General features: G+C 42.5%; 1 protein-coding gene across 7 annotated transcripts in view; it reads right to left on the bottom strand.

Moving 5' to 3' along the window:
• Nucleotides 1-27,165, bottom strand: part of ABLIM1 (actin binding LIM protein 1) — a 323,364-nt gene that overhangs the window by 133,747 nt on the left and 162,452 nt on the right. For all 7 annotated transcript variants that reach the window (XM_043518178.1, XM_043518174.1, XM_043518176.1 and 4 more), the window contains exons 3-4: nt 14,330-14,513; nt 10,630-10,739 (exon numbers count right to left, since the gene is read on the bottom strand). In XM_043518178.1, the coding sequence (XP_043374113.1) occupies nt 10,630-10,739; nt 14,330-14,513 (294 nt within the window). The remainder of the gene's footprint in view (nt 1-10,629; nt 10,740-14,329; nt 14,514-27,165) is intronic.

Genomic DNA, 27,165 nt, shown 5'->3' with positions numbered 1-27,165 from the left:
ACATATTTTTAATTTTTTGCACAGAAAAAAGTTTCTGCTGCAATGTTGCTGTAGAGGGTGCCCACCAGAGGGTGCTGTGGCAACAGAACAAAGCAGCAGATCTCCACCAGTGAGGGAAGAGAGAGAGCTTGCCTTCTTCACAGCGGGCCAGGTCAGGAGACAGGGGCTATGGAGACACAGACATCACGGGGTGCTGGGGGGGGTGTCCAGACAGGCTCATAAGGGCTGGTGGGGGAGGACAGATTGGGGCTGGGGCAGGGGCTGAATGGGAGTGGAGGCACAGGACCACGGTGGGAGGGAGGTGCAGGGCTACATGGGGAAGGGCGTGCAGAGCTACATAGGGACGGGGGTGGCTGGGTGGGGATACAGACACATGGGGACAGTGGGAGGCGGGACAGGGACACATAGGGACAGGGGAAGGGGGTGCAGGGCAATGTTCCCTCTAATTTTTTAAATCCATGTGCAGAATGAATTTTGTTATGTGCACCAATATGGAGGCGATGTGTGACACATCGCCTTCATATTGGTGCACATAACTAAATTCATGTGGTGGGGGTGAGGCCGAGAGGTTCAGAATGTGGGAGGCGCTCAGGGGGCAAAGGATTGGGGTGTGGAGGAATGAGAGCTCTGGCTGGGGTTGTGGGCTCTGGGGTAGGACTGGGGATGAGGGGTTTGGTGTGCAGGAGGAGGCTCAGGGCTTAGGCAGAGGGTTGGGCTGCAGACTCTGGGGTGGTGCTGGGGATGAGGAGTTTGGGGTACAGGCTGTCCCGAGGCTGCAGTGGGGAGAGAGAGAGGACTCCACCCAGCCCTCTCTCACCGCAGCAGCAGCTTGGGGCTGGAGGAGAGGTGTCTCTCCCCCACTGCGGCAGCTCCTCTCCCCAGCAGTTCTGGCAGGCCTGAGCCAGACCGAGGGAGGAGCTCTTCTCCCGCAGCAAATCCAGGGCAGATCCCTGCTGGGGCTGGTGGGGAGGGGCGCTTCTCCCCGCCGCAGCCCTGAGCCCCTGAATGGGGCTTAATAGGCAGCTGTGGCTTAGAGGGAACTTAGGTGCAGGACCACATGGGGATGGGGGAAGGGGCATCTAAGTGGGGGTGGAGGGACACATGTGGACAGAGGGTGCAAGGACACATGGGGGTATAGAAACACATGGGGACAGGGACAGATGTGCCTGACTGAATGGGAGAGGCTAGGGGTCAGCCAGCATCTGCATGGGGGAAGCTCCCTAACAATCCCACCCCAGCCCCCAAAAGACCTATTCCATACTTTTCCCTCCCATAACCAACAACCCTCCAAGTTCACACCCAGGCTCCTTCCCAGGAATTTACTTCCCTCTCCCTCAGCTCCTCCATTACCACTGACTTCCCCAAGCTTTTGCACTGCTTCTAAGGGGTGCGGGAAATACAGTTCTGTATTGTAGTTTAAATGAATTATTACTCAGAGTTCTGCATTAATATGCCTAGTCAGGAATCTATTTGTCAAAAAACATTTTCTGAATCTTTTTTGTTGTCTGTATTGTTACAGACATACTTGCTGACAGGTATTTTGAAATAAATGACCAAAAATAATTGAAACTGATGTGATTATATTGTGTTATTTTGACAAAATAATATTCAGAATGTTGCAGAATTTTAAAATATTGTGTGCAGAATTTTGAAATTTTTGGCACAGAATTCCCCCAGGAGTAATATTCTTTTGACTGGTACTTTGAATAATGCTACTATATAGTAAGAGCTAATATGTTTCAATTGTTTGGTTAAAGGGCTCAGAGCAGGGTTACATTAACATCAAAGAATTACAGTACACAGACTACTATTTTTATGCACTATTCACAGTTGTTTCTGGGCCCGTTAACATACACTAAAAACAAGTCAGAATATTAGCTAAAAAGTCAGAATCCAATAAACAAATACACCCCTCTGCCAAAAGCCTATGTGAACAGCTCAGCTTTGCACTATGCCTTGAAGATTAACAAACTGGCTCTCTCAGACCAACGCCCTGCCAGAAACCCCCATATGTACAAATCTAGAACTGCTAGCAAAAGCACATTACGTGACCTCGAATACCATGGTGATAGATAGGGAGAGAGGCACTATCCAAAGGGTAGGAGTACTTGTGGCACCTTAGAGACTAACGAATTTATTAGAGCATAAGCTTTTGTGAGCTATAGCTCAAGTGAGCTGTAGCTCATGAAAGCTTATGCTCTAATAAATTTGTTAGTCTCTAAGGTGCCACAAGTACTCCTTTTCTTTTTGCAAATACAGACTAACACGGCTGCTACTCTGAAACCTATCCAAAGGGTGACACACAGGGCTTTGCAGATCATCATCAATGCCACAGGTTGCAACTGGAAGTGAAAAGAAAGCCAAAGCAGTCTGCAGAGCACTGATGAAATGTGTTCCTCCTGCCTATCAGCCCTGCAAAGTGGGCCACCTGATTCTGCACCTGAGGAAACTGCCAAGTGGTCTTCCAGGATAGCCTTATGTACAGAGTATGGAGATCTGGTCTGGATAGCAGTGACAAGACCCACATCAGCAGGGAAAGGCTGCCTGTGCCATGCCTAATGCACACAGACTAAAAGGCATTCCTGGCCAATGAAGCCATTGTCACTACCATTATGCATATACAGGGCATGCAGTACAATAACCATGTATGCTTATTTTGTAACTATCCTCATTTAGTAACTGCCCCTTTACATACAAAGTATCCAGGAAAAGCAACTCAATTTAATAGATGGTGGTTTCAATTTAGAGCCATAGGGGGAAGAAATTAGAATTTGATGGAAGCCACAGCTTCCATACTAAGCTCATATGTGTGTGGAGAGAAAGGCTTTGATCCAGACCCCTGTCTTTACTGAAGTGCTGGATAAGTGGAGGGAGAGAAAATACCAAATAATCACTGAGCAATCAATCTTTGCTCCACCCTACATTATCTACCTTGTAACACTAGCATCCTGGCTGATGTGAAGGAGCTGTCCGTGGGGTGACTGCCTCTCCTCTATGGCTGGCAGCAATGAGTAGTTCTCAACTTTTTCTGTACCCTGCCTGATACTAGATCACTCCCAGGCCCCTTTCCAATCTGCCCAGGATCGGGTCAGGATGCTCTTGTCATTTAGTAATATGGGAAGGGCAAAATGGTCCCAACCTCGCACCGTTGAGTTATTGCTCAATATCACCTATGAGCGCCACACATCGGAAAGAAGCACTACAAAAGAAGAGCTACATCCTATGATCCCCCTTGAAATGGCAAGACAAAAATAAAAAGGAGCAAGGCTTAGCAAAGTGCTTTCATAACTTGGGGTTAGCTCACCGGAAGTAGTAGGGACAACTGCACAGCCTGCATACTAGAGACCGACTAGAGGTCAAAGGCAGAGCTCTGTCTACCAAATGCCATCCTAGGGACGGCCTGTTCGAGACAGGGATGAAAATACAGAACAGTGGGAAATACTAATAGATTGAGCAGGCAGATGTGTTCCTTGAGCCCAGCATGACTCTGTTGGAGGTAGAGCTGGTTGGAAAACAGAATTTCCATCCCACAGGAAATTTTGAGATTTCAAAATTTGTTTTTCTCCCAAATCAAGATCAAGAGTCAAAATCTCAAAACGTTTCGTGAAATAGAAATTCTATAACATTTTGATTCAGATACATTTAAACAACCTTATTGAAAACTTTAGTTTTGTAATGTCAAAATATTATAATATGTAAATGTAAAATATTATTGATCTTTAATATTATATTAACATTAAGTCCAAACACATTAACATGAAGTCAAAATATGAAGGCTAAGTGAAATGAGAAAGAACAAAATACGATTTCAATTTTCAATCATTTTGAAAAAATTTCTGTCGAAAATGCCATCAGGATCACCACATTTCCAAGAATCATTTAGATTTCAGCAAAGCAGCATTTTCCAATGGAAAACTATTCCACTGAAAAGTTTCTGACTAGCTCTAGCTGCAAGGACTCTTACACTCAATTAGAATGCTACTCTGCTTCCTGGTGCACAGGAGTTAGAATTCTAACAATATTGTACACTTCCATAGCATCTTTCATTGCAGAATCTCAATGCATTTTATAAGCAGTGATTAAATTAACCTTCACAACAGCTCTCAGAGTTAGGACTCATGTTATCCATTTAGCAGCTGGGTAAACAGAGGCTAATCAATTGATATGTCCATAGTTACAACACAGCAGTGCTGGGAACAAAACCCAGAAATCCAGATTCCTAGTCTCCAACAATGCACTTTTAAAATTCCAGTTGATGTCTCTACACCCTCTCTTCACCCGGAGTTGGCATCTTTAAATGCCACCATTTCTCATCAGATGTGAGCTACTAGGCATCTGGCTATATATCCCCTCACCTTTGTAGATCATTTCACATTTATCAAGTCGTCAAATGAAACAAAGTTAAGGTACCAGAACAAAGTCTATTACATTTTTAGAGCTATTCACAGGCATTTACCTCAGATTCTCTGTTAACATCAATAAGAATAAGAATAATTCACCACCTAGGGCTTGCGGTATTTAGGGGGCTGGCATGGCCTACATTACAAATGATGACTACTAAGACTTTGCTGAGGTACTTTGAGAGAGGAGGTCGTCCAAGGAAACCAGAAGAAAGAGGTACAGACTGAAACAGCTCTTTTTTTAAAAAATAGCCTTATTTGTTAAAGATAATGTGTTTGGAGTTGAGGAAATACATCAAGCATGTAAAAGGTATCAGGTTGCAGTAGGACCCCAGGTAATTCCAGGGAAAATCAAGAGATGAATTATTCAGTAGCTTTTTCTTCTGATTTCCACTGACATTGCATTAGAAAAGTTTGCAGTAATATTAGGGTTATGTTAAAGAGAATTAACTCTTGTATATAAAAGACATTTGCTTTCACTTGAAACTTTCCAAGAAGAGTTGTCAACTTGCCTTTCATTTGTCTGAACTTTGAAGTAACACTGATGAGCAAACTGCATGTTAATATTATTGCAAATCAGAAAAAACTCTAGTGGGAACTGCGATGGGGCGCCCTCCCCACTGTGGCCTGTAAGGGGTTAACAGGCATAGGAAAGCTGTGAAGGAAGCAGCCAATAGAAGAGGGGCTGCGAGGAGCAGCCAATTTGGGCCCAGAGGCCCATATAAGAAGAGGCCGCAGGGCAGAGCAGGGTCAGTTCCTCCCTGGAGCTCAAGGAGGGAGGACTGGGTGCCTTGCAGGTGAATGGAAGCTAGCACCCTGGACAGAGCAGTGCTGGGCAGAAACAGGGGAGCTCCTGGCTGGCTGATAGAACTAGCATGTTGAGGCCCTGAGGCAAGGGCGAAGAAGATGCTCGGGCCATGGGGAAGTGGCCCAGGGAAATGTACTGAGTTAGAGGTGACACAGCAAGTGGTTGCAATCTACAATGTCCCTGGGCCAGGACCCAGGGTAGTGAGTAGGCCCAGGTCCCCCCCACTCACTACTGGGGAAGTAGCTGGACCGTTGACTGCACGCCCTCTGAAAGGGGGGAGCACAGAATATGACACGGCCGGAGGGCTGTGTCTTGAAGATGATGCCGCAGTCCTTGCAGCAACATGGGTCCGGGAGCAGACGTGATGGCAGCCAAGGCACCATCAGGAGAGTGTGTACTGATGGGCAGAGCTAATCCCCAAGACGGCCAGTAGGAGGCACCAGTGTGCTGAGTGGATTGACATCCATCAGTCAATCCTGAACTTTCTGCCTACCACATTCTTCCACCCCCACCTTTACTTTCTTTGAAATAAGCTTCCTCATTAATCTACTTAAAAGTAACGAGAGGAAAATGACCACAGCACGTGACATAAAACAGACACATTCAAAGAATGAGAGTATCTTCTGAATGGAATTGAATTACAAACATTACTGAAAAGACGGGAAAAGACATCAGGAAAGATTGATGATGACTGACTCAGCCTGCAAGAGCAAGTGGAGGAGATCTGGAATATTTTACACTAGTTACAATTTATCCATTGGTGCCAGCAAGATATGTCAGCAAGATGTGTCAGTCTACTGTGCCACAGAGTTGAAGTGACACCTGGCATAGCTTGGAAGAAATACATTAAGAGGACTCTTTACTAGACTCTCTGAGATTTATGAACACATCCTGCACCCATCTTTATTTTTCTCTCTTTTTGGTGAAACTTTGCACTAAAATGACCAGAAATTCCAGAAATTATAACTGTATCTAGCTACAAGTCCATTCACAAAAATCACAAGACACACACAGGTTTCCCAGCAGTATATTAAAGCTGTTAGAGGCTCTTTTACTGCAGTTTTACAACACCTAGCACAGTGGGACCCCACCTCTCATTAGGACCTTTAGGCACAAGCATAATACAAAATTACTATTGTCTGTGGTCTCTCTCAGAATGCAGGAAATCATAGAAATGTAGAACTGGAAAGGATCTCAATAAGTCACCTAGTTCAGTCCCCTGCACTGCAGCAGAATGAAGCAGACTATCCTTGACAGGTGACGGTCTAATCTTAAAAATCTCCAGTGACAGAAATTACTTCCTAGGTAATTTGTTCCAGTGGTTAACTACCCTTACAGTTAAGAAGTTTTTCCTAATGTCTAACCTAAATCTCCCTTGCTTCTTATCCTATCCTAAGCAGTTAAGGAGAACAATTGATCACCCTCCTCTTTATAACAGCCTTTTATGTAATTAAACTGTTATGATCCCTCTCGGTCTTTTCCAGACTAGTCAAACGCACTTTTTCACCATCTTTCCTTGTAGGTCATGTTTTCTAGACCTTTAATAATTTTTGTTGCTCTCCTCTGGATTTTCTCTAGTTTGCTCACATCTTTCCCAAAGTGTAGTGCCCAGAACAGGACACAGTACTCCAGCTGAAGCCTTATCAGTTTTGAGTACACTGGAAGAGTTATTTCCAGTGTCTTGCTTACAACACTCCTGCTAATACATCCCAGAATGATCACTTTTTTGCAATAGTATTACATTGACTCATATTCAGTTTGTGATCCATTACAACTCCCCAGAGCTTTTTTTGTAGTACTCGTTCCTAGGCAGTCCTTCCCCATTTTGTATTTGTGCAACTGATCATTCCTTTCAAATTGTAGCACTTTGCATTTGTCCTTACTGAATTTCACCCTATTTCAGTCAGACCATTTCTCCACTTTGTCAAGATCATTCTGTATTTTAATTCTGTCCTCCAAAGCGCTTGCAATCCCTCCCAGTTTGGTATCATCCGCAAACTAAGTGTACTGTACTCTTTATGCCATTATCTAAATAATTTATGAAGATATTGAATAGAACCAACCCACGACAGATCCCTGTGGGATCCCACTCAATATGCCCTTCCAGCTCGATTGTGAACCATTGATAACTACTCTCAGTACACTTTTCCAGCCAGCAGTACACCCTTAAAGCAGGTTAGTCTAGGCTATACTTCTCTACAGTGTATATGAGAAGGTCATGCAAGACAGTATCAAAAGCCTTACTAAAGTCAACATATACCACATCTATTGCTTCCTCCTATCCAAAAGGGTTGTTACCCTGTCAAAAAAGGATATTAGGATGGTTTAACATGATTTGTTACTGTCAAATCTATGGTGACTGTTACTTATCACCTTATTTTCTTCTAAGTGCTTACCAATTGATTGTTCAATTATGTGCTCCACTACCTTTCCAGTTAAGCTGACTGGTCTATAATTCCCTGGGGTTGTCCTTATTTCCCTTTTTATAGATAGGTACTATATTTGCCCTTTTCCAGACCTCTGGTCTCTCTCCCATCTTCCATGAGTCTCAAAGATAATTGCTAATGGCTCAGATACCTCTTCAGCCAGTTCCTTAAGTAGTCTAGGATGTATTTCATCACGACCTGCTGGAAACACCTAGCTTGCCTAAGTAATTCTTAACTTGGTCTTTTCCTATTTTAGCCTGAGATCCTACTCCATTTATACTGATGTTCAGAACTTTAGCTGTCAAATCCTTTTTAACTTTTTGATGAAAACTGAAACAAAAAAGGGCATTTAACACTTCAACCACTGCTGCGTTTTCTATTATTGCCTTCCCCTCCTCATTGAGTAGTGGGCCTATCCTGTCCTTGGTCTTCCCTTGCTTCTCATATATTTGTAAAATGCTTTCCCTAGCTAGTTTAATCACATTTGGGCTTTGGCCTTTCTAATTTTGTTCCTACATGCTTGTGTTGGTTTTTCACATTCATCCTATGTATTTTGACCTAGCTTCCCCTTTTTATAGGACTCTTTTTTGAGTTTCAGGTCACTGAAGATCTTTTGGTTAAGCCCGAGTGGTCTCTTACCATACTTTCTATCTTTTCTACACATCAGTGTAGGTTTCTCTTTTACCCTCAATGTCTCTTTAAAAAACTGTCACCTCTTCAGAACTCTCTTTTCCCTTAGACTTACTTCCCATGGGATCTTACCTATCAATTCTCTGAGTTTCCTAAAATCTGCCTCCTGGAAGTCCATTGCCTTTATTCTGCTGTTTTTCCTCCTACCATTCCTTAGAATCATTAACTATCATTTCATGAAGCATTGAAACTAGCAGAAATTTGCTATAATAGATTACAAGAACCAATGTAAACATTTTTTCTGAAATAAAAGTCACTAATACCTCCCTCCCCCAAACACAGAATATCTGGCTTTTTTGTTGGTACAGACTGATCTATAAGGCTGCAAGTCTGTCACGGAGGTCATGGAAGTCACAGAATCTGAGACTTTCCAGGACTGCTGTGACTTATGCAGCGGCCAGTGCAGCTGGGGCAGTCTTCGGCCACCGCAGCCCCTACAGCAGCAGCAGGAGTTTGGGTGTGGGAGGGAGCTCAGGGCTGGGGCAGAGGGTTGGGGTGTGGGAGGGGGCGAGAACTCTGGGCGTGCTTATCTTGCGGGGGGGAAGGTGCTCCCCGGAAGCGGCGATGTGTCCCTCGACTCCTAGGCGGAGACCCAACACAGTGCACGGAGCCCCTCTGGCCATGCCTCTACCTAGGAGCCAAGAGACATGTTGCCACTTCCATGGAGCCACGCGGCGCCAGGTAGGGAGCCTGCCAGCCCTGCCAAATCCCCTCTCCCCAGCAGCAGCAGCGGCACCCACAGCCACCTCCCCCCCTGCCGAGTACTCCTGGGTCGCCCCCTGCCCTAGAGCACCCAGGGTGCCCCCAGGCCACCTCTCCCTCGAGTACCCAAGATTTAGTCAGGGGTAAATAGTACAACACCTGTACAGGTGACAGGCCATGAATTTTTGTTTACTGCCTATGATCATGACTTTTACTAAAAATACCTGTGACTAAAATGTAGCCTTACTGATCTATAATCCCTATAGCCTATATGTTCATAGAGGACTACCCTCCCGAACAGACAATAATTCAAGGAGTTAGATCCCAGCATGGATCACTCAGATCCCAGGTCATTCCCATGACTGCAGTACCTCTGGGATATTTACATTAGTTCATAAGGCTTCAGAAGTGTGTTTGATATTAAAATACCAGATCGTCCCTTAGATCTCAGAACAGCCCTAGAGTAACTGGATTCTCCCCAAATGATTTGGTCCCTGCACTTACAATTTATAAGATGACTCACTTCCAAGGCATTTCATGACACTGGGGAGAGTGTTTGTCTAGTAGTTAGAGAGAAACAAGGAGTAGAGAGACCAGGTTTTCATTTCCTACTTCAGTAAGTGACTGAGATCTCAGTCAAGTCACATAACATCTGAAGCTCTGTTTACTCATCAACAGAATAGGGATATAAACCAGATTTACACTTATATAGCACCGTTCATCCTAGGATCTCAAAGCATTTACCGCTCTTCCCCCCAAAATATAGAGCAGTTTTCCTTGCACAGGTCCAATACTGGTAGGTAAGTGATAAAAGCATCATCACTTGGGACTTAAAACTAGACTGGATAAGCCACTAAAGAATGTGCTGCAGGGAACAACTCTGCATTCTCAAGGGAGGAGCTGGAGCATTTAAAAGGTTTTTCCATCTCTAACTTTGATGATGCCCATGGATAATGTTGCCCTGTAATATATTGTGGATGGGTGAACTTTTATTTGCTTCAAAAAGCATTCAAATACAGGAACAAAGCACATATATTCTCCAATCTCCTTATATCCTCTCCCCCAAGCCTTTATAAAAATATCTCCTGAGATTTTGTTCACATAACTATCATTGTACTGGAGGCATGATTCAGACAATCACGCTGGCACTATTTTTAGAAGATAATGTAATTACACTAAATGTTACAGATTAGAGGCAAGAATGTATTTCCCCTGACACCATCCTCTTCTGAAACGGAACACTTAACCCTGTGCAATTACACATGAGAAAAACTATGACCAACAAATTCTGAAATGTCCTCTTCATCATTAATAGCCCATTTGGTGCCTAAAAAAGAACTCTGTTTCTTTCAGAATAACTTCAGACAGAGGTTGTGGTGACTTAGTTTAGATCGTAACTTGCAATTGTGTTTGCCATCCACAATAACACAGGCCTTTCTAGGGCCCTTGCTAAGAAGTAATGGGTTCCCAGAGATTGGAACTTAGCCACAATCCTCATAACAAATAAGGATCAACCAAGTTAGTTTCAAAACAACTAAAACATGGCAAACTTTTGAGGCTCCTGGACAAATGAGAAGCTTAGGAAAGACTTTTGCATACTTACTGCTTGAGCTGGAGATCTCTTTTGGACTGGATGACATTGGCTGAGCACACATTTGACAGAGACAATCCCTTCCATTGAAGGTAACCCGGTCTCCTGGTGGAAACGGGCGTCTGGAGAGGGAAAGAGAAAAGTGAGTTTTATTCAAGTTTAATCCAGCAAATTCATTCTCTTTCCCATCTCCTGAGCTCCCATCTCCAAATCTTACAGACACTACATCTGAAATGCAGCCATGGCAAAATCAGGCAGCTGAGTGAAAGCCAAAGGTTTCTCAATTGTGAGGAAAGCAGAGATTAGACTGGCTGGTATTTTGGTTTCCTAAAGATATCAGATGCACAGTATCTAAAGAGAAGCAGACAGCGGAGTTCACTTAGACTCAACAGCTACAGCAATGATAGCCTCAGCACGTCACTAATGGCACCCAAAAATAGGGAGGAGCAGGCAAAAGGGAAATGGTGGATGGACAGCTCACAGGGCTGGTGAAAGAATATAGAGTTGTTCAATTCAAAGGTTCACCAAACTGGGCTAGGTTCAGTGACTGACTGTCAGAACTACGACTATAGTCGCATGAAATGAGTTGGTGGCTACGTGCCAGTTCCTAGACCTTTAAACAGGTACCTACATTACAAAGCCACCCCCACCGTGTCAGTAGAGGACAAGGGCCACCCCTAAAGCAAGGTTGAAGTTTACTGGTGGGGCAGCAGGAAAGAAGCTTGCAATGCTGCTGAACCTTGTGGTACCCATTCTGTGGTTAAACAGAACATTTCTGCCTTTAAGGTTGCCAAATCCAGCACTTTATACCAGTTCACTAAAATTAGGCAAAAATTCTCAAACTGCCTGCATCTCAACCCACCCAGAAGTGTATATTAGCAGGAGAAGTGTCCTTAATAAATCAGCATCAGTTTCTTTCTGCAGAAACAAACAGTTAAACATCACGGATGACCAGTCTTTTATTCGTTCCACACAAGTCGATGGGCTACATTTTATCGACAAGTTTCAGGCCATCATTTACTTTTAATGTATTTAGGAAATACTCCTGTAACATACATGGGATATGAATTCTTCAGTGCAGTGCCAGTCCATACACATTGTTATTTTTAAAAATAATGACCAAAACACTTAGATCAGGACTTGAAAACTTGACCAGACACCTATTTGCCACTGGACTAAATTTACTAGTCCAAGGCAGCTATGAAAGACAAGTGTGGTAATTCAGAAGCCCTGCCCACTGCCATCCCCCTGATAGAGACACAGAGACCACATTTGAACCCTGCTTAATGGCTCCCTCTTTCATATCAACCTCTAGGTATCAAATAAATTTAGCTCTACCTCTAGCTGGTAGAAGAGAGGAACCTCTCCCCATTCCAGAGCTTCTTGGCTGCTGGAGAACTTCACTGCTCTACTCTCAGCAGGGCTACTGGCTGCTACAAGCAGGAGCTATTGTAACTGAGCCTAGACACTTTCTCTTGGCTCCTCTTCCCCTGAAAAATCCTGTGCCTGTCTCTGCTGCTGCTGCTCATAGCACAAGATGGAATGGTGTCACTGCTATCTACATGCTTCTGAAGTGACACAGACTGTTGTCTTGTTAATTTCAGTCTGTTTCTGCTGGTAAAACTATAAGCAGAGGCAGAGGCACCTCAAGGTGCCTGCAAACTCAAGAAAACCACTGCATCAGTTTACTTCTGGCTCATTTTGGAAGATTATTTTCACAATCATAAAGCTTGGAAGCTTTATTTCTTCTTGGTTTTGCTTTTTAATGAAAGCTTAAACTTCTCAGAAACAGATAGCTTAGGTCCATCTCCATGCTCACCAGGAAAAAGCCAAAATGATGTCGATCAAAATATATCTTCAGTTATGCTGATCTCTGCTTGGGCTGAATAGAGAGGTAGTAAGTGTTAATCGCTGCTGGAACTACCCAAATGAAATAGCCTACAAGCATATGTATAGAAGTTGCCCTATAACCTCCAACATTCAGGGATTATATCCGATAGAGAGTTAAGATCATACAAAAAAAGTTCCAGCTTCTTTTAAACTTTCCACACTCAAGATGACTTCTGGTTATTAGTGGCTACCTCCTTTCTTCATACATCCAATATGCAAAGAGGCCAAAATGGTTTTATTCAGTTTCTCTTGGTCACTGGCAGAATAGAATGAAATAAAAATGGATCTGAAACATAATGGAAGTAGCATCTTCAGAAACAGTAATATATAGTATGGAAAATAGGAAATTATAATTATATTATTTGCATTGTGATATCATTGAGAGGCATCAAGCAAGGATCAAGGGCCCATTGGGCCATGAGCTGATAACATATAACAGAAGGCAATTCCGACCCCAAAGAACTTTAATCTAAGTATAAGATGAGACAACGGTGGATACAACAGATGGGGTGAGGGGGACGTTCACAGTAAGAGTGGGACAGTTATTAATACACTAAGCATCAGACACAGCATGCCAGCTGGCTAGCCATTGAAATGTGGGAATCTCTTCCAAGTCACTCCAAAAGCAAACTGTAAATATAGACCACAACTTAAGTCTTGAAGATGTTAACACTCCATCACAGGAACTGATCTCCGATTGAAGCCTCTAATCACTACCACTATGTTAATAGTTACAATGAAATTTTATCCTCCATACCATATACTATGGTTTCAGAAGATGCTACTCCCGTTACATTGGGAATCCATTCCTTCTTTCGTTGGGTCCTTCCAGTGACTACAATAAATCCAGTAAAATCATTTTGACTTTTGCATATTGGATGCCCGATAATACCAAGTACTCAAACCAAAAAAGACTGGAACGTTCCTTCTTCACTTTCTTTTATGTATTTTGTTTGGGATTTAAGAAAAAAGAAATGAAATTTGTCTAAAATTTCTAAGCCATATTATTCCATTCACAGAAAGAGTGTTTCTTTGACTGAAACTGATGACAATATGAGTTGACCAGCTGCCTGGCTGAAAAGAGCTTTAAACTATGTCAGAGTGTATCGGTTGGGAGCAACTGTGGACCAGCTGAGGCAATATTTCCAGTCCTTAGTAAGAAGATTAAGCCCAAATCCTGAGAACATTTAAGCACAAGTAACTTGACCCACACAAGTATTCCCATAGATTCATGTGAATAAAATTAGCTCATGCTTTAGTGAGCCCCACTCTAGAGCTCCTCCTAGTGACCACAGGGGAGTGTAGCAGGTGTGAAGGGGAAAGAGGGACAGACACACTGGAACTGGGAGCCTGGGGCCCTGATCAAGAAGAGCCCTTTTTGTAGCTGCCCAAGAGTCACCAGAGCTCACAGACAGAAAAGGGCAGACTAAGTATGTACCCAACCCTCAGAAGATTCCTTATTTTAAAATGTGGCACTGAAAAGCTCTGGTTCTGAGTTCAGCCAAATGTGAAACCCAGTATCGAAATGCCCTTTATAACCTATCCCACATAAAGCCGGATGTTAAATTCCTTCCTATGTGACAGCAGCAGTGTTGAAAGGGTACAGGGTATTATATCTAGCAGCACAGCTTTGCTGGTAGATGCTTTTCAGATAAACTAATGGGCATTTTGAACTCCCTAAAGTTCAGGTGACAACGAATCATTCCTAACCAAGCACCTTCTAATAGAAAAAACGTCTTTAGAACTGCATGCTGTGGCAAAGCAGTTCTTCTCCCTGTTATTTTGTGTTATACGGTTTACATCACAGAAAGAACTCACTCACTTGCAAACAGTGCAGGCAAAGCAGTTCGGGTGGTAGGTTTTTCCCAGAGCTGTCACTACTTCTCCTTCCACGAATTCCCCACAGCCATTGCAGCGGGTTCCATACATGCGCTGGTAATCCACAGAGCAGAGGTATTCCCCGTTCTTAATGAAAAAACCTCCTTGGGCCAGGTCACAGCCACACACTGGAAAAACAAAACAAGCACAAATCAATTACAAGCCAGATCCAGGCTGGCAGGCTGGAAATATATAGCTGTACAAATAGCATCCTCCCCCATATGCTTTAGGAGATCTGGGTTATGTCACAAACAAGATGAGTTTGGTAGTCTCAGTCCCCTTTTTCTTCAGCCAAGCACATGATGTGTGAATGACTGACATTCTCTGGCTACAAGAGGTTGTTCACTGGCATAGCGGTCTATCAAAACCTGCACAGTAGCAGCTTGTGTGGCAGGCCCTAGCCACTGTCATGAGTCTGTCAGTTATATGCACATTATAGTTCACCAGAGCTGCAAAGAAAAACAGTTAAGAAAAATAAAACTGGAGAGTCTAGATTATGTATTGTTAAAGGGTGTAGAAGAAGAGACTGGCTGCAAAGGAACTGGCTTCACGTTCAGCAATTACTAAAGGCCATGCTTTTTTCGCAAGTTTCTGCAAACACTCACCCCTGCAATACACTCTGCGATCATACTATCTAATCTGCCTTTCGGGTCCGATTTTAAGAAATTGCACATTCTGTGCAGATTGCAGTGTCTGAGGGAACGTGTCCTTGGAAGCCACCACAGAGGTCTATAGGATTTAGAGTTACAATGATTGCCCTTTTTATTTATTAAAGAAAACAAAACCCTGAAGGCAGATCCTTTGAGTGAAACTGCTCCTAGTTGAATTCCAGTGAATGCACACACAGTATCATCTAGTAAATGCCTTATGGGCAATTTTAACTGAGCTACACCCCTTTTGCTTCCCAGTTCTGATGATGTGCATGGTGCAGTAGCTTAGAACTGGGCCAGTGTTTCGGTTTTGTTGTAGATGCAGGTGCATGCACTTGGAGGCAATCGCTGAAGAAGAGATTGGCCCTCCTCAGATACATTTAGTATTAAAATTTGTTCCTGAACATCAGCAATTTTTATCTTTATTGGGAAGTGTCTGCTTTATATTCTGTTTGCTCTCACAGCTGATTCACAAATGCAGTCCTCAGAGCCAGAAGACTGCATGAAAATACAGGGGCTGTTGCCTCAAGATGGGAGGGATTGCAAGTGCTTTGGAGGATAGGATTAAAATTCAAAATGATCTGGAGAAACTGGAGAAATGGTCTGAAGTAAATAGGATGAAATTTAATAAGGACAAATGCAAAGTACTCCATTTAGGAAGGAACAATCAGTGGCACACATACAAAATGTTAAATGACTGCCTAGGAAGGAGTACTGCAGAAAGGGATCTGGGGGTCATAGCGGTTCACAAACTAAGTATGAGCCAACAGCATAACACTGTTGCAAAAAAAGTGAACATCATTCTGGGATGTATTAGCAAGAGTGTTGTAAGCAAGACATGAGAAGTAATTCTACTGCTCTACTCCATGCTAATTAGGCCTCAACTGGAGTATTGTGTCCAGTTCTAGGAACTACATTTCAGGAAGGATGTGGACAAATTGGAGCGAATCCAGAAAAGATCGACAAAAATGATGAAAGGTCTAGAAAACATGACCTATGAGGGAAGACTGAAAAAACTGGGTTTGTTTAGTCTGGAAAAGAGAACTGAGGGAGGGACATGATAACAGTTTTCAAGTATGTAAAAGGTTGTTACAAGGAGGAGGGAGAAAAATTGTTTTTCTTAACCTTTTGAGGATAGGACAAGAAGCAATGGGCTTAAATTGCACCAAGGGAGGTTTAGGCTGGACATTAGGAAAAGCTTCCTAACTGTCAGGGTGATAGAGCACTGAAATAAATTGCCTAGGGAGGCTGTGGAATCTCCATCATTGGAGATTTTTAAGAGCAGGTTAGACAAATACCTGAAGGTTTAGATCAGGGATCAGCAACCTTTGGCATGCGTCCCGCCATGGTAAGCTCCCTGGAGGGCTGAGCCAGTTTGTTTACCTGCCACATCCACAGGTTTGGCTGATCATGGCTCCCACTGGCTGCGGTTCATCACTCCAGGCCAATGGGGGCTGCGGGTACCCCCCCCCAACCACCTGTGCAAGAAGAACAGGAAGAAGCCGAGCGAAAGCTAATCCCATCTGGACTGGTGGTCAGATAATGCCTCCCAGAGGTCACACACAGCCAGCATCTCTCCTGACTGGTTTCCAATTTCACTGAAAAGCCAGCACATAACCCCTCGTCTGAAGTCCTGGCTCCAATACCTTAAAATACCGATATCTGCTTGGATGGCTAAAGCGGATCTCTGATCACATGACCCAAGAGAATAGTTGCATGAAGAACACTATAAAATGCTCCCATTTTTAAAATCTAGCTGTGAAGCTGCAGTAGAGTGTTGAGAGCCTGGAGCTACAAAAAGAGTGCTGGTGAGGGAGGAGGGGAGCAACCACGGTAAGTCAAATTTAGAACCTCTACCCTTGACAGTGTCCCTTTAAGCCTACTCATCAGTCACCTGCCGTTCATGAGGGGGGCTAGTGGTTTCCATTTCTCAAAGGTACAGTACAGTAACTAGCCCCAGACAGACAGTAAAAGCAGCTTACACAAGAGATGCCCCCACAGCTCAAGCATCCTGCCCTTCTACCATTCACTCATCCAAGGAAGATTTGGCCTGTACCAACAGAATCTTGCACCAAGGAATGCAGGAGGAAGACAGAGAGCTCTAAAAACAGAACAGATTTTACTATTTAATACTAGCGCAGTCTGGCAGGAATGATTTCTTTGTAAGTGCATGTCCCATTTAAGAGGTTTTCATAGCTGGCTGGCGTTTCTGTCCAAAATAATGTATTTCTTAGAAATGGTCTCTGGTTTAGGGTTAGGTTAAGGCCCCTCTCCCCCACCACATGCACCAGCAGATAGGACTGGGTCACTCTTCCATCATTGCATTAACTTCTTTCCACTGCTTCAGTCCTTAGCACTACATTCCTCTGGGCGTTGAAGCTGTTGGGTGGCTGGGTGCTAAACCTCTGCTATGAGGAGAAGTTAGTGGTGCAGATGCATTATGTCAGACCTCTCAACAAGAAATGGGGGAAACTTAGGCAATCATAGCCCAGGAAGTTCGGATGGGTTGCATCACAGTTAGCTCGGCCATACTGTTCTTCCAATACAGTTTATGATGCAAGAGAAGAATAGAATAGAATAGAATAGAATATTACAGTTTGCACTAAACAAGGCAAACGTTAAAAGAGTCCAGACATGCGCGTGTATTCTGGACAAGTTGCCATCCTGAGCATGTTGAGCTGCTGATTTTGCAATTTGGAAGTTGTTCTTAAGTAAGTTTTTTATACTGGTTATCCGTGTGCATGTGTCACATCACCCCCACGTAGATCAAATAGCACTTTGATACAACTGATGCCTGAATAACATGCAATTCCCTACAAGAGTTTTACTGACAAGGATGTAATTTTAGCGATTTTACTGGTAATAGGATGCAATTTCTCCAGCAATTACCTTGGGAAATTTATGAAACTACAGAGCTCTCTAAAAGGTCCAATGGTAGCTTAAGCATCAGCCACCTCTGGCAGAATCCCCATTGAAAGTTTGTTTGTGAATGAATTGATAGTAGTTGAGTGCACTGGTCTTTTCAGTGATAGATATTTCCTATGGATCTGATTCAAGGGAGTTACGTTCTATACAAGGTGTATGGGGAAAATTGGGCCTCAAATATTTGTGTATTTTAGAATTTACTCTTTTCCTCTAGTTTTAGAGAGAAGTCATAGTCCCAAGCTTTGAAAGGAATTTTTACTCATCTTTACAAGGTGACATAATATAAACCATCTGAAGATTCATACCGAACAGTAAGAAAGGTATCTGGCATTTTGGTTTCACTCACTTCTACTGCAACATCCTCTACAACTGAGTCAGTGAAATTCAGTAAGAGAAGCTGCCTTCCACATTGTAAGAGGACACAGCCATATGCCTTATTGTTCAAGATAGCCCATCAGATTTTTTTTTCAAAACTGCTGAATGAATTTAGATCAAATTGCCAAAGCCACGATTACTAAGCGATAATTAAGAAAAGGAGTACTTGTGGCACCTTAGAGACTAACAAATTTATTTGAGCATAAGCTTTCATGAGCTACAGCTCACTTCATTGGATGCATTCCTGTAGCTCACGAAAGCTTATGCTCAAATAAATTTGTTAGTCTCTAAAGTGCCACAAGTACTCCTTTTCTTTTTTGCGAATACAGACTAACACGGCTGCTACTCTGAAACCTGTTATTAAGTGATAATTAGATGAGCAGCTTTCGAGGTGCTTTCCTGTCATGGAAAAAATGGAAAAAAAAAGTTGGCCTCATGGTTAAGGTACTAGATTAGAATTTAGGAGATCTGGGTCCAGTTCCTGGCTTGCTACAAACTCCTTTATAGACCTAGGGCAATTCACTCACTCTCTCTCTGCCTCAGACCTTTATCTGTTACATTGGAGTTGCGCTAAGTAACGACTGAGTGCTGAGAGAATGCGCAATCGGTCAACACTACGTTTGGCTGATGCGGCAACTCATGGTGTCAGATGCCATCAGGTGGTCGAGGGACATCTACATAGAACACATCACCGGACATCGACAATAACAGGAGGGATGAGCTAGAATGCCCGATGAGAATTGCAGTCAGGAAAGTAACTGAAACACTTTCCTCATGGATTGTATTATCTAAATGGACAACCTACCCAATTCTCAGTTACTCAGGGACAATCTCCACTCATTGATGTATTTTGCTTTCCACAACCAAATCTCTGTACAACTTTTCCTGAGTGATGTATCCGCGTATTCGGATTCTAGTATCTAAACTGTATTGTTAAATCTATTCATCTAAATTTGGGTTATTGCTGATTATGTCATATGATATGGTATCATATGATTTAAAACAAAACTCTGTATTTGTGGATACTCTAAGCACTACACCCAGATGTACAGACACTCTTTTTTCAATATATGTATTATATATATATTTTTTTAACATTAGCTTTAATAAAATTTTAATATCCTGTGTCTGTTTTGACCATTTAGATTGCAAGCTCTTAGTGAGACAATCATTGCTTCACTGTGTCTATACATACCTAATACAACAGAGTCACCACATGCTAATGTAGTAACAAAAAAAACCAAACAAAACAATTAACAACAACCTAAATCAAAATGCTCGGGAGAAATGGAACAGTATTTAAGTGCAGTGAACAGTGCAGTACTGGCAATTCTTTCCTGGGTTTCACATTTCTGCAGAACACAGCATTCATATTTCATGTGCAAACAAATTACATTTCACGGTGGCATTCAAACTACATCCAGCCAAAAAGTCAATTACCAATGACTTATGAGAATTACAAACACATTGGTAAGGCTTTATTATGCTGCAAAATCTCTAATGCTGGTTTTCAAGTACACCTCCCTCTTGTTTTCTCTTCTCCCCTCTTTGTTTCAAGCATTTTCTTCAAATGAAGAATACAAGATTATGTAAGCTGATGTCTAGAAAATAACGAGGCCCCCGCTCTGCATCACTACTTGTCTTCTTGTAGGATATAAATACTGTGATGGATACTTAAACCAGATTCTTCTAGTATGGTCACATTAAATGGATCATGGCTCTTGCAAGGTGCTACTAGTCACAGCAACATGGTAACTGTAATTCTGGTCCATTTACTCCATTACTATGTCTTCCACAGCGACCAAACCCAGTCGCTAAGGAGGGTAAACCCCTCGTATAGAACTATTGTGCCTTGACATGCTGATGAGGAAATCTCTTCCTAACCTCCATCACTTTGCATTTAGCTTGCACCTGAAAAACATGAGCATTTACACTTACGTTTTTTTTTTTTAAAAAAGCTTGACATTAAGAGTAGTCAACATGTCACAGGATCTGACCTAGAAACAGTACATGATCTTTCTAGGTTTCACTTTGCCAAGGGTTCCACTCCCAGCTCTGCCAATGAGTCACCTTTTGAAAAAAATCACTTGAATCATGGCTCAGTTTACCCACCTACACAATTATAATAATAGGACAGGAATTTCAAAAGCACCTAATACAATCTATCAATGGGACTTGTGCTCCTAAATCTGTTAATTACTTTTGAAAATCCCTCCTATCATGTACCACACAGAGGTCTTGGGCAGCTACCTCGTTTGTAAAAGCATACTGAAATCTTTGGATGAAAGGTATCAACACAACTATTAGCTTCTATTCTCTCATCACAACCACAAGGATTTATACAGGTATCTCTCAGCAGCAGCAATGAGATGTATCAAAACTCTTCTTGGGAGTATATTTTTAAAAAATTGGTAATAGTGGTTAAACAGCAAATTCTCCAATCCAGCCTCCTTTCCCCTCAGTCTCCTGTTCTCCATTCATGCTCTTTGTCCATTGCCAACTGACTCCCAGTTCATTCCCCTCATACCAGTAAGCCTTGCATTCAGTTACAAGCATTCCTAACACAAGGCAGCGCTAACTGCAATCTGAATCACCAGCAGATTCCTCTTCTTTGGCATATCAAGATCAGGGGGCATGTACTAGTCCGAGGATTTGAAAATGAGTCCCAGCAACCCTATTTTAAAAGGGAATATGCCCAGACAATTTAGCATGTGTGTTCCAGTTGCTAATCAGGGCTTTTGGCTACACTGACAAAATGAAGTTCAGCTAGGCCATTAACATCAGCAGCCAGAAAAGTGCTGCTGCAGCAGGCTGCGTTCACTCTGAGTCATAGACAGGTTGCATTAAAGACTATCTGCATTTGCTATACAAACAGGGACAGGATTGAACAGCTTTTGTGGGTTTTTTTTGTTTTTTTTGCAACTATGCAGAAACCATCCCTTTGTCCACAGACCTCCCCCAAAGCTTAACATTTTTCTTAGTGCACTTCCTTACAATCGTTACAGAAACATCACTGTGGGGTGGAGGGAGAAGAGGAGCTTGTGGTTCTCATTTTTATGTAAAAAGGAAGAGCATCTGCCCAGCACCATTCATGTTCCATGCATTAGTGCCTGGCCAGGCAGTTAAGCAGGACAAATGGGCAGCGGTCAGTACCTGTGCACAATGAATCCTGTCCCTGACAGGGTGTTCTTGTCAAGTTATTGCAATACAAATATCATGTCATCAGGGAAAAAATGAAGAGTGCCAGGAGGACAGCTACCAGAGTACCTCCAGTTTTGGTTCTCCCTTCCCATGCTCATTGGAAGAGCTATGAAAGAATTGATTAGCTGTGACAGTAATGACATATATGTCATGCTTGATAAAGCAAAAGCCAACAGATATTCTTTAGGCAGGCATCCATCATAAGGGGACGGGCCTGTCAACAAGAATTAAACCTGCCAAGCAGTTCTATTCAAGAACAGGTGACATTTCCTCCAGGACCTTTCCTGTCTGATAATATGAAAGAAATTCCATTTTACATGATCAGAACCTCTCTTCTGAAAGATAAAAGACACTGAGGTGCATTTCCACATAGATCTGTATTCACTGGGGAATCAAAAGCACAAATGACAGGAACTCTCTAGTTTGCTCTTTTTAATATAATCTTTCTCCAGGACTGGAAAAAGTCAGCCTTTGTTACACTGAGGCTGTATCTCAAGGGATTCTACATTCCAAGCATGTGATCCTTCTCCCCCATGAAGAGTGTCCTGGAACAAAGGCATACACCACAGTGTATGTGGAGAACATAGGAACACAAGCTCTCTCTCTGTTGAACTACATGGAGCTATTTTAACTTATCCTCCGAATACAAGGCACCCAGCTGGACCTGAGATATTATTAGCCAAGCGCTACTGGCTCTCAAAGCTACAGGATCGATGGTGTGCAAGTCTAACTATTCCTGTCAAAGGTAGCTGCTTAGGAGCTTAACATCAGTCACTGAGGTTCCCCAGGAGGGCAGGATAATTTGTAAGCAGTTCATTGGTTAACCATCACTTCCAAGCTTTGATGGAGTTGATGCATGTAAAAAGGGGTCAGACTTTTTCAGAAGCAAAATGAACATGAATTTAGCGCCCAATTCTGCTGTTCTTACGTGAGAATTCCCACCAACTGTCATGGAAATACTAGTCAGTAAGGGCAGCAGGACTGGGTCCTGATAGGATGGAAGTGGGTTAAAATAACGACATGTTCTATTAATCAAAGATAAATGAAGATAGCTAAAAGACAGAAGCAATGAAGGCAGGCGAGAACACTGGTAAGAGTGGGTTCTATATGGCAACTAATAGAGTTGAATGATCTTCTTTAACAAGAAGACTAATCATTTATGGTGGTGCTCTAAGCACCAACACAGGCTAAAGTGCAAATTCAGTTTAAGGCTGATATTTTATTTCATTCTTATGTTTCTAAGCTTCAAGAAATGATTGTGTCACTGATCATCTCTTGCTGTTCTCAAGCAAAACAATATGGATACAGACTGTATTTCTTAACCACAACGATTTCCTTGTTTGAAGGTAAGAAGAAATTTGGCAATGTATCAGTTTACATCTAAACAACCACACACAAAAATCTATTTCTTTTTTGCCTAACAGATTCTGTATTTATGGAAACAAGGTTAATATTCTTATTAAGGGCTAAAGTTTCTACATTTCAAATGAACTGATGATTGTTCCTCTCTTCACTTCAAGTTCCTCTTATCAGCACTTTTCTCCTGTGCTTTGGAGTTATTTAATGAGTGAGTCTACGGCAAAATAAGAAGCAACTGGAGAGCAGATGAATAGGATCAGAAGCCACATTGCAGAAGTCTAGTATTAGAATTATAGAAGCATTATTACTCAGTATTACGAGCCATATTCAGCCTACTGCAAAGACTGTGACAAAGACCTGGAGAACCTCATCTTATACTTGGCTGTCACTGCAGTTTCTCTTCCACCCTACACATGTGGTACACAAGTTTTGATCCCAGCTATTTGGTGCTTCTTTTGACATTTTTTGTAGGTCTGGATTCTCCTCTCACTCACTTTGGTGTAAATCACGAGCAACTCCATTAGTTATGCCCATGAGAAACAACTGTAGGCGAGGTTAGAGTCTGGCCCTTATCTGGTCATTAATCTGGTCCCATTAGGTCACCAGTCTGGCTCTTCTGTCATCCTATTTGTGAGTGGGATGTCCCATTTACTCCCCTTGTGTACTCGGATGTTGCATATAATCCCTCTGACTCTCATTTGCCTCCCAGACAGCTGTTTATTTTATGATATTTCCTTCCTGGTTCTTAATACCAGTCACTTCTTGCATCGTTCTCTACATAAATTTACTCTCTGTTCAGCTGCATTGTGTCTTTTTTCCCCCTTCACGTTTTGTACCTGCTGTCTGAGTTATTATGCGATTCAATTTATAATATGAACACAATAATCAATACAAAATTTAGTCAAGTCCAAAAGGTATTTACTTTCCAGTGTCACCCAGCCAGCTTAGATCCTCCTGACAATCTCTTATTTCATGCCACAGTTCATTCTTATCCAGTCTTCTGTGTACCAACTATATCAAATCATTTGTTCTTTTTAGTGGGTCTGACAGTGAAAGGTTCTAATGACTTGTCAGCACTGAGGTTATCATCTATCTTCATTTCATACTACCACATCCTGGTGCTTTAAGTTTTTCTTGCCATCCAGCCCCACATGGTTTCTCTAGTCCTTTCCTCCAAGAAGGCAACATTCAGGCCACAGAGAATTGTCAGACATTAGGCTGGTGTAGCCTTTTCAGAGTGGTTCTGATGGCACTCTTGGTGGTGAAGGTCCCTGCATCCCTCTTCCTGCTCCAAACAGATCAACTCAGAACCCTGACAAAATACTCAAGTTGGGTACTGGGGACCAGACCTGCCCCTAAGGATCTAATTCTGCACTCCAATGCATCTATGCAGCTCCCATACTGGCAGTTACGCGATTCTCTGCTGATAGAATTGTGCAACTAGGTTTGCTGTTTTTCAAATGCTCATCAAGATATCAGACTGATAAGATTTCTGTAGACAGTCTCTCTTTACCCACAGACAGGTATAGCACAGATAGCCACAAAGTAAGATTCCTACACTGATCATCCATGTGGTTCAACACTGTGCTGCTGAATTATCCCTAGGGATAAGGGGAAAGTTCCATCTCCATTAGGGTGACCAGATGTCCCAATTTTATAGGGACAGTCCCAATATTCAGTGCTTTTCCTTATATAGGGACCTATTACCCTCCACCCCCGTTCTGATTTTTCACACTAGCTATCTGGTCACGCTAATCTCCATAGGCTATGCAGTCCTCTGTCTCTCTGCAGAGATTGCCTGGGATGGCCCTCATTACTGCCAGTTGTAAAGGTGATCTTTAGGGTGTGGATACCTTTCCAATAGGAACTAGAGTGAGGCCTCCAACCATATAATGCAAATATCCACTAAACTGATACCATGCACAATGGCTGAGTAACAGGTCACATTAGATTTTTAATTTAACTGGTTTGCCTGTCCATAGCCAAAAGGCTGGTTTTAGTTCTGTTCAATCAGCTTTATTATATTTTCTTCAGAATACTGATGAACAGGAGTAATCTTTTCAAATTACATCACGTTCCACAGAAGAAACTTTTCTGCCCGTGTCTGATGTGTGTACATTTCACTTTCTTTTTGGCATTATAACAACCAATAGCTGCATTTGAAGCACAATGGTAGGAGAATAATAGTCATACATAAAATAGCAATGTGACAGCTTCCCATAAGAAATATCAGTGTTGTGTACACCATGCCGGAAACAGTGGTAAGAATCATTGAACCACTTAAAACACCTTTCACATTAAGCTAAGCACTAGCTGGAGATCAAAGTCACTTATGGGTCTGGGGGAAATGAACCTTGCACAAAATGCAATCAGTGGAAAAATGTCAAAGGTTGGCCTTGGAGAACTTGGCTGTAATTATCCAGATGAGAAGTCTTCCGAGAAAGATTATAAATAAGAAAACCAAGGATGCTGGCGATAAATTTCATTTCACTCTACCTCATTCCTAAACTTTGGGGGGGGGGGGGGGAGAGAAACAGCCAAAGGACAGATCTATTCACAGAGCTCCTTCAAGCATATAAAGAATCAGTACTGTCTCATTCAGTCAACGCTGTTAGCAGTGAACTGGCACGTAAAGCAAAAACACAAGAATTGAGAGCATTGTAGTTAATGACATTTAAAGTAAACATACCAGTGGCTTGCAGAAAATGAGCAGCTCCTACTGATCTCAAACAATTGTTCTCTTAAATGTCTAATTTTGCCATCATCTTGATTATGATAGGATTTTCTATAGCACCCATCAGTTTAGTATCTAAGAGCCAGATGTTTAAAGGTAGGAAATCAACGGGAGTTCAGTACCTAGAGTTACATCACTATGCTGCAGTTGACTTCAGGGAGTTTCCCACTCTTCTCCTTTCCTTGCCACACATGGCTGTCCTGGGGAAATACAGCTATAATTTTGTTTTTGAAGAGACCATCTCTTATTTTCTTCCTGCTTCCTAGAACAGAGCGATTCTCTTCATTCTGGTGGTTATTGTGGGAAAGCTTTCTCAGAAAGGAGGGACTTGTAGCATGCCCTAAAGATAGCCCAATTAGTTTAATCTCTTCTACATGTTCCAGTGACCTGAAGGTCACAGATATAGCTAGGTCCTGACCTATTTATGAAAGTCTTGGAGATCAAGATCAATGCCTCGATCTGGATACAGAAACAGTTTAGAAGTCAGTGAAGAATAGGCTTTCAATGCCCTATATGGCTGAAGAGGAAGGCTGCATTCTGCACAGGATGGAACCTCAGCAGTGCTTCCATGGTCAGTCCCACTTGCTAGCTCATTTCTCTGTGTACCTCTTGGAAAGGGCTGGCATTAGGCTCAGCAATGGAAGAAGAAGGAAATACAGCTTGCCTCTTTGGTGGAGCCATCTCCAAACTCTGCTGGATTGTAAATTTTGATTTGTAATCCTGACATTACTCATAATTGGCATCTGAGTATGCTCAGGTTCTAGCCCCAAACCCCCTGCATTGGGCCCCCAGAAACTTCATCATCCACTATGATTTTCCAAGTCAGTGAGCTGTCAAATTTGAATCATTCCAAATGTGAGGAATTATTTGGAAATTTTTTAAAATTTTTAAAATTAAAGACAGTGCTCACTTTTAGTATTAGACCGTCAGTATTATTTGCTTCACAACTACATCTAAAGTTAGTTCACTAAAATGTTTGCCTCTTGAACATTTTTATTTATTGTTTGTAGTACAGCAGCACCTAGAGGCCACAGTCAAGATCAGGGCCTCATTGTGCTAGGCACTGTACATATACATAGTAACAGACAGTCCCTGCCCCAGAGAGTCTACCATCTAAGGGTATGTTTTCACTTCAGTGTTGGACCCAGTTGCTGATCACCCACGCTAAGCACCTGGCTTAGCTTAGCCTGGATGTGAGCAGTCACACTGCAAAGCCATACCTGAGTTACTGTGTCCTTGCTGGTGCTGTACTCCGCCCATGTGTGTTGCTAGAACTTCTAGGGTCATATCCCATAGTTCTTTGTGCCGCAGTAAGATGAGATACTCTACAGTCCTTCCCCAGAGAATTATGGGAGAATTTGTCTGTCCTTCTAGGCATACAGTGGGACAGCACTGGAGAACTATCAGCACGGAAGCAATTTAGCCTATGTCCTCCCAGCAAAATGGATGCTACTTGCTTGAGTGAAAGCTAGGCAGGTGACTCACCCAGTATTAAATCAGACAGTCCTGCTTTTCAAGGATTTGTCCCCCGTCCGA

The sequence above is a fragment of the Dermochelys coriacea genome, chromosome 7 (genome assembly GCF_009764565.3).
Source record: "Dermochelys coriacea isolate rDerCor1 chromosome 7, rDerCor1.pri.v4, whole genome shotgun sequence".
NCBI classification, from domain to species: Eukaryota; Metazoa; Chordata; order Testudines; family Dermochelyidae; genus Dermochelys; species Dermochelys coriacea.
The sequence above is the reverse complement of the archived record's forward strand: the minus strand, read 5'-3'. Positions and strand labels throughout refer to the sequence as shown.